Here is an 8,318-nt window from a genome sequence, read left to right as displayed (position 1 = left end):
CGGGACCATCTCAATCATCTCCTATTTTCGGGACCAGCTAACAACTTTTTTTTGTTAGCCCCAAAATCTCGACCAACTATGAGCTCTCAGATCCGTCAAAATTATTCCGCCGAAGCAGAAGCTGGCGTCAACCGTCTGGTCAACCTGCACCTGCAGGCCTCTTACATCTGCCTCTCTCTGGGTTTTTATTTTGACCTCGATGATGTGGCCTTGGAAGGTATGGGACACTTCTTCCGCGAGTTGGCTAATGAGAAGCACGAGGGTGCCAAGCAGCTCTTGAAGCTGCAAAACCAGCGTGGTGGGCGAGTCCTCTTCCAAGATATCCAGAAGCCATTCCAGGATGAGTGGGGTCAAACCCTGGACACTATGCAAGCAGCGCTGGCCTTGGAGAAGAACCTAAACCAAGCCCTTCTGGATCTACACGCCGTGGGTTCCGCCCACACTGACCCCCATCTCTGTGACTTTCTGGAGAACCACTTCCTGGATGAGGAAGTGAAACTTCTGAAGAAGATGGGTGACCATCTGACTAACATTAGAAGACTGGGCGGCCCCCAGGCTGGGCTGGGCGAGTATCTCTTTGAGCGTCTCACCCTCAAGCACCACCAAGGGTTTGCGGGGACTTGCAGGGGAAAACCTCTGTCTCTATCCCACCCTGATGTGGAATCTTATCCACCCAGAAGCCCTTCGCCCAAGCTTTGGACCAAATGAAACAATAAAGTTTTTTGCAACAGATAAAAAAACAAAACAAAACAAAACAAAAAACCCAAAACAAAAAACAAACAGGACTGACCTCGGGGTTGGAAGGAGACTGAGAAGGATAGGTTCAATATTATATACGACATTGAAACAGATGAGGGAGAAAACTGTTTAAGAGGGAAAATTATTAGGGATTTTTATCATGACAGGAGTCCAGAGCAAAGGCTGTATAGTGGAGTGGACCTGGGGGGAGGGATTGTAAAACAATGAAATAATTTTTCTTTTACTTTTTCAGGAGGGTAGTGTACTAGAAAAGTGCAACAATGAATGAATGGAAATCCAAAGTCTCTGTAAATTTTTATTGAAATTAATTAAAAAAGTTAAAAAATGAGGAAAAGCAATGACAAACATTGTTTAATAATTGGAACTTGGGATGTATGTAGCTTGAATGTTGGAAAACTGGAAATTATTAAAAATAAAATAGAATGCATGAACATCTACATACTAGGCTTTAGTGAGATAAGATGGACTAGCTTTGGCCACTTTGAAGCAGATAATCATATGGTATACTATGCTGGGAATGAAAACCAAAAGAAGAATGATGATGTATTCATAGTAAAAAAGTAAATTTCAAGTTCTATCCTGAAATACAGTGAATGTGAGTGATAGGATATTATCCATATACATACACGAATACCTGTTAACACAACAATTATTCAAATATATGCTCCTATATCTAGAGATATATCTATGACTACAACTATATCTATGACTCTGAGAAGAATGGGAATCCCAGACTACTTGATTGTGCAAATGCGAAACTTATACTTGGACCAAGAGGCAGTCGTCAGAACAGAGCAAGGAAACACTGCATGGTTCAAAATTGGGAAGGGCATACACCAGGGATGTGTCCTGTCTCCATACCTTTTCAACCTGTATGCAGAACAGATCATCCGTGAGGCTGGGCTCTATGAGGAGAAATGCGGCATCAGGATGGATGAAAGATCTATCAACAATCTGCATTATGCAGATGACACAACCCTGCTTGCTGAAATTGAGGAGGACTTGAATTGTTTGCTGCAGGGGTTCAAGGACTGCAGCCTTCAATATGGATTGAGGTTCAATGTCAAGACAAAGATTCTCACTACTGGGCCAATTGGCAGCATCAAGATGGATGGTGAAGAGATTGAGATTGTTTACAGCTTTAGTTTGCTTGGCTCCACAGTCAACACTCTTGGCACCAGCAGCTAGGAAATTAAAAGACATATTGTGATAGGAAAGTCTGCTGTTAGGGACCTCTCCAAAGTACTGAAGAGCAATAGTGTCTCTTTAGAGACTAAGATGTGTCTGATACAGGCCATGGTCTTTGCAATCACTTGTTATGCATCGGAGAGTTGGACAATGACTAGGGAGGATAGAAGGAGAATTGATGTCTTTGAGCTTTGGTGTGGGAGATGAGTATTGAGGGTACCATGGACTGCTAAGAAAACATTCATCCTTGAGAGAGTTAAACCGGGCTGTTCTTTGGAGGCAAGGATTCTGAGGCTTCGTCTGACTTACTTCGGTCATGTTGTAAGGAGAGACTGGTCCTTGGAGAAGGACATCATGCTTGGGAGGGTGGAGGGCAGGTGCAGGAGAGGAAGGCCCTCTACGAGGTGGATTGATTCGGTGACTGTGGTAATCAGGATAGGTGTGTCAGAGGCAGAGCAATTGGCACAGGATAGAGCAGAGTTTAGGGCTGTTGAACACAGGGTTGCTACGAGTCGCAGGCGACTTGATGGCGCATAACAACAGCATATCTAGAGCAATAACTTGCCTCTGGAAGCCCTACGAACCTGGAGAAAGACGAAAGTTTTATAGGAAGTGTCCAGGACTTTTGTTCATAGGGTCACTATGAGTCACCTACGACTCAACGACACTTAACAACACTCCCACCACCAATAGTGGAGAGAGAAAGAGAGCACTTGGCCTGGTGGACCGAAAGCCATGCTCCCAAGCCAAAGGTGGGGGACTCTACTTCGTGGCCCTCCTTGGTATGTCCACTTGCTGTATGGAGATAACTTGTGGTTGCTGTGAAGCCGAATACTGATACCCATGGTGGACAGTGTTTGGTGAAGTTCCCCGATTAAAACAAGCTTGGAAGCAGGAATGATGGCATCCACTTCCACAATAGTTTGCCTCTGGAAACCCTATGAACCTGGAGAAAGGACGAAAGTTATAAAGGAAGTGTCCAGGACTTTCGTTCATAGGGTCGCTATGAGTCGCCTGTGACTTGATGGCACTTAACAACAACAACAGCAATATATCTAGAGTCAAAGAGGAAGAAAATGAGAATTTTTACCAAATCATGCAGTCCAAAATTAGTCGTTTGAACATGCAATCAAGATTTGTTAATGATAGTTGGTGACTGGGTTGCAAAAGTTGGAAACAATGAAGAAGGAAGAGTAGTTGGAAAATATGGGTTTGGTGATAGAAATGAGGCTGGAAATTAAATGAACAAATTTTGTATTTTCAATTACCTTTTTAAAAATGCACAAATGATAACTTTAACATGAATCTTACCTGATGGGCTGCTTAAGAATCAGACTGACTATATCTGTGAAAGAAGTCATTGAAACTCAGTATCAACAGTCAATTATGTTGTAGGTTGGCAGAGCGGACTTGCCAGATGAACTGGGGGTCTGGGGCAAGGAGTTTGCCAGCATTTGGGCGCGCCGGGCTGTTAAGACACTGAAAGGTCAAGCCCCACCTAGGGTCTTGGGATATTTAATGTCAGCTGAATCCAGAATCTGACTACTTGAGGCATGGTAGGTTTGAGGGCTCTGGGCACACTTGTGGTGTGGTGTTCTTTTTGCCGTACAGCCATCACTTGTGGTTGCTATGAGGCTGAACACTGTGACACTGATGTGTCAAAAGCGTTAATGGTTGGGTACCCAATGTGGATAGAGAGTGGGGTGGAGCTCCCCAATGAAAACAAGCTTGGAAGGAGGAGTGGCATCCACTTCCGTAATAGCTTGCCTTCAGAAACCCTATGAACCTGGAGAGAGGATGAAAGGCACCCAAGTGTTGAGGACTCTCCTTCATAGGGTCACTGTGAGTCACCTGTGACTCAAAGGCACTTAACAACAACAAAAACAACGTAGGAATCCAAGGGGGAGGGGAGGAGCAGAGGGATGAGGATGGGCAGGGGGTTCATCATAGGGTTGCACAATTTGATGGGTAGAGGAAGGGCTGGGTAAAGGATATGTATCAGTGTGGAAAACAATGTATATGAACTTTGAATGCAAACCAATATAAAATAAAAATTTGTTTAAAAATATCTATAAATGAAATAATGAACAATTACATGAAAAAAATAAAGTAGAATAAAATATTCTTATGTATCAGAATAAAAATATCTTGAATACTAGATTCTTATCAGATACATGATTTAAAAATAGTTTCTCTTTTACTGGTGATATTATTAACTTTAAAAAATTGTTTCCCAAACATGTGCAGTTCAAATCCACCTGATACATTGCTGGAAAAAGATGGGCAACTCTCCTCCTGTGCCAGTCAGATTTGTCTTGACAGCACCAGGAAAAGAAAAAAACCATAATAAAAAAAATGATTGTGATTTGAATGCAAGTTTAGAGTAAATGGGTTTTTCCTATTCAATGATTCATACACGTTATGTTTCATGATAGTGATTATATTCCCCTCAATGGAACAGCATTTTTCCACTTCTGCCATGTGTTTCCTTCTTCTGTCTTTCTCCCCTACCTCTTCCTGCCTCCCAAGCTTTATACCTGGACAAAGGATGACTATTTCCCTTTTACTTTCTTGATAATACCACTTGATGCACCAAAAAACTCCTTTATTTTTATAAAATTAAATTTCTCTATTTTTCTTTTGTTGCCTTTGCCTTTGGTGTAATAGCTAAGAAACTATTGTCAACTTTCTAAAAGTACACTATGTAGTTTTCTTCTAAGAGTTGATATTTTAACTCTTCTGTTTAGGTCTTTGATCCGTTTTGAGCTGATTTTGGTATGTGATGTGAAGTAAGGGCCCCATTTCATTTCTTTTGCTGGGGTGGCAAAGGCAGGTGAAGATCCCATTTGTCCCAGCACCATTTGCTGGAGAGATTGTTCTCTCTCTCTTATTGGGATTGGAGTGAAAATTTACAAAGCAAATTTGTTTTACGTTCAACAGTCATACACATTTTATTTTATTTTATAACTTTAATTATAATACAGTATAACCACACTCTTCCCACTTCCTCCCTGTGATTCCCATTTCTATTAAACCTTCTGTCTTACCCTTTTTGCCTTCTGAGGTTTATCCTAGGGCAAATGCTGTTCCTTTGTATGTATATGTATGTGTGTATTGTCGTTGTTGCTGTGTACCATTGAGTTGGAACTAACCCAAAGCTGACGCTCTGGCAGATTTTCAGAGGCAGTCAATCGCACGGGATGAGGTTATCCATACTTCTTCCGCGGAGCAGCTGGTAGCCTCGAATCATGTGCCTTCAGGATTGCAGTGCAGCTTCTTGTCACTAGGCGACCAGAGCTCCCTATGTGTGTGTATATGTATGTATATTATATTTGGTTATTCGCAGGAATGAGTGCCTCCATGGTGGTGTTCATCCTATAAGCTAATGTATTGTTTTAGTAAAATTTGAGCCGAGGAGGGTAAGCTTTCTTTCAGGTTCAAAGGGTCATGAAAGGCCATTGTCTCAGGGGCTTCACCAGTGTCTTTCAGACTAGTAAGCCTGGCCTTTTTCATGTTTTCACTTTTCACTCCAAAAGAGATATTCTTTCCTTATTAAATAGTCTTGACAGTCAAGTAAAAAAATCATCTGACCACGAATGTATAGGTTTTGTTTCTGGATCCTAAAGTCTATTCCTTTGATCCATACACCTGTCCTTATTTCCAGTCCTACACTATTTTGATTACTTTAGGCTTATACTATGTATTGACAGTGGAAATATATATTTCCCCATTTTATTTCTTTTCCTCTGACATGATTGTACACTTCACAGTGTCTTATGATTTGAAAGAACTGTGATTCTCAACATTGTCCTTTTTTTTAGTTAATTTTTTAAATTTTTTTATTATTTTGTGTGTGTGTACCATCAGCTCAGATCTGACTGGTACAGGAGGAGATGTCCCTCCTTCTCCAGCAAAGCAACTGGTAGATTCGAACCATTCACCTCTGGGATTACAGTACAGCTTCTTGCCACTAGGCCACCAGAGCTCGCCTCAACATTATGTCTTTTTTTTTTAATTTTCTTTTTTTTTAATTATTTTTGTGTGCGTGTACCATCAAATCAGATCTGACTGGTACAGGAGGAGATTGTCCCTCCTTCCCTGGCAGAGCATCTGGGGGATTCGAACCGTTCGCCTCTGGGATTGTAGTTGCAGCTCCTTGCCACTAGGCCACCAGAGCTCCCCAACATTATGTCTTTTATATTGATATGATTTTAATGAATATTACTTACCTGTTCACTGGAGAAAAATGAAGCCATGTACTGCCATTAAGATATACAGCTTTGGAAACTCTATGGAGTAGTTCTACTCCATACTCTAGGGTCACTCTGAGTCATTCTACAAGGTCACTACATTGGGCTAGAATTTTACTTCCCTGTGGAGGGAATTTACAGAGCAAGTTTATTTCAAGCACTGTAAGTTAAGATGTTTGCTTTCTTTAGAAATGTCGAGTTTCCTTAGGTTAAATTCACATGACTATGTATTGAAATTGGAAGCAGGAGTGGCATCTACTTCCTAAATAACATGGCTCCAGAAACTTTATGAACTTTGATAAATGTCGATAGTTGTAGAGGAGCTTTAGGCCTTTTCTTCATAGGATCACATGAGTCATGCTTGACCTGAAGTCAATCAACATCAACAATAACAGGTATTGAAAAGGGAGCTCTGGTGACCTAGTAGGTAAGGATTTGCACAGGTAACCTGTAGGCAGGCAGTTTGAATTTACCAGCTGCTCCATAGGAGAAATATAGTCAATTTACAGTCTCTGAAAACCCACGGAAGGTCAGCTATACGTCAGTTCTCACTCAACTCCACAAAACAACAATATGTATTTAAAACACACAAACAGTTGCCCCGAGTAGATTCTGACTCATGGTGACCCCTTGTGTTTTAGAGTAGAACTGTGCTCCATGGAGCTTGTTGTTGTTGTTGTGTTGTTCATTGCTGTCAAGTCAAAGATGACTCATAGCGACCCTATGTACAAAAGGCCTGCCGCCTTTTTATAACTACTGTCATTTCTCCAGGTTCATAGAGTTTCCAGAGGCATGTGATTTAGTAAGTGGATGCCACTCCTGCTTCCAAACCTGAATCAATCTGGGAGCTCAACCAAACACTGTTCATGATGGGTTGCCAGTTATGATGTTTGACACACCTATGGCACAGTTATCATTGTAGCAATTCCAAGATACTTCAGTAAAGAAAATAGACAACTGCTGTACCAATTGAAAGAATGTTCATTCAAAAATCAATTAATATTTTTTGAAAAAATTTAAATATTTAAAAATGCTGGTGGAGTATGAGCCTGAGATCCCCAAGCCATCTGGCAAGTCCAACCTGCTGATAAATGGATCAACAAAAATGTTTATTTTTGTTTGTCCATCAAGATCCATCTGATAACAGCAGTGATATCTGTACTGCCAGAGCCTCTTCTGAATTCATGTAGTATTTCTGCTCTGTTTATGTGCTGTTCAGTTGTGGGTCGTTGTGTTTCTTATAATCTTCAGCAAGATTTTCCTTGCATGTGTTTAATGATATTGTTCAATTTCTACATTCTGTTCAATCAAGGTTTTTGGGAATGAGAATAAACATGGATCTTTTTCCAGTCAGTTGGCCACACAGCTGTCTAGATTTCTTGGCACAACCTGATGAGCACGTCCAGGACTGCATCTGTTTGTTGAAATATATCAATTAATATTCCATCAATTCCTGGAACATTGTCTTTTACTACTTTCTTCAGAACAGCTTGAACTTCCTCCTTTGTTACTATTGGTTCTTGATCATATGCAACTTCCTAAAATAGTTCTCTGTTAGTAAATTCTTTTTGGGACAGTGACTCTGCATATTCCTTCTATGTTCTTTTGATACATCTTGGATCATGCAAGATGATACCTATAAATTGCAACTCAAACCTTGAATCATTACTTTTCTCCAAGTCTTCAACATTTCTCCTGAACTGTGAACTACTTTCTCAACATTCTTCCTTGTTTCTCAGCACAACAGGTAATTCTGTATTAGACAAGTCAGAAATATTGCTACTTTGTGTCACATGGTTTCCCTTATCTGTCAAAGTACTAATCTGCCCCGATAATATTGGCCTACAAAACTCTTTTTTTTTCTTGTTTGTCCATAATAATCCACCCCTATTTCATCATGCAGCCACATTATCAACCAATCTAAACTTTTTTTTTTTTTGGCAGTCTGTGGGATAGTCCAAAGTATGTCAGACGAAGCCCCAGAATCCTTGCTTCCAAGGAGCAGCCTGGTTTAATCCTCTCTAGGATGAATCTGTTTGTTTTCTTGGCAGTCCATAGTACATTCAATACTCTTCTCCAGCACCACAGCTCAAAGGCATCAATTCTCCTATCCTCCCTAGT

At 40.7% G+C, this 8,318-nt stretch overlaps 1 protein-coding gene across 1 annotated transcript; it reads left to right on the top strand.

Annotated features, from left to right (window-relative positions):
* Positions 1-78: 78 nt before the first annotated feature.
* Positions 79-708, top strand: LOC102867704 (ferritin light chain-like). Its single transcript, XM_006888387.1, has one exon. The coding sequence runs from the start codon at positions 79-81 to the stop codon at positions 706-708; it is 630 nt and encodes a 209-aa protein (XP_006888449.1).
* The last annotated feature ends 7,610 nt before the right edge of the window (positions 709-8,318 follow it).

This window comes from Elephantulus edwardii, unplaced genomic scaffold, assembly GCF_000299155.1.
Source record: "Elephantulus edwardii isolate Elephantulus edwardi_28Jun2011 unplaced genomic scaffold, EleEdw1.0 scaffold00066, whole genome shotgun sequence".
NCBI lineage: Eukaryota > Metazoa > Chordata > Mammalia > Macroscelidea > Macroscelididae > Elephantulus > Elephantulus edwardii.
Note: the sequence above shows the minus strand (reverse complement) of the source record. Positions and strands in the feature narration are given on the sequence as shown.

Coding starts and splice junctions, on each gene's coding strand:
- LOC102867704 (XM_006888387.1), top strand. CDS start 79: ATGAGCTCTCAGATCCGTCAAAATTATTCCGCCGAAGCAGAAGCTGGC.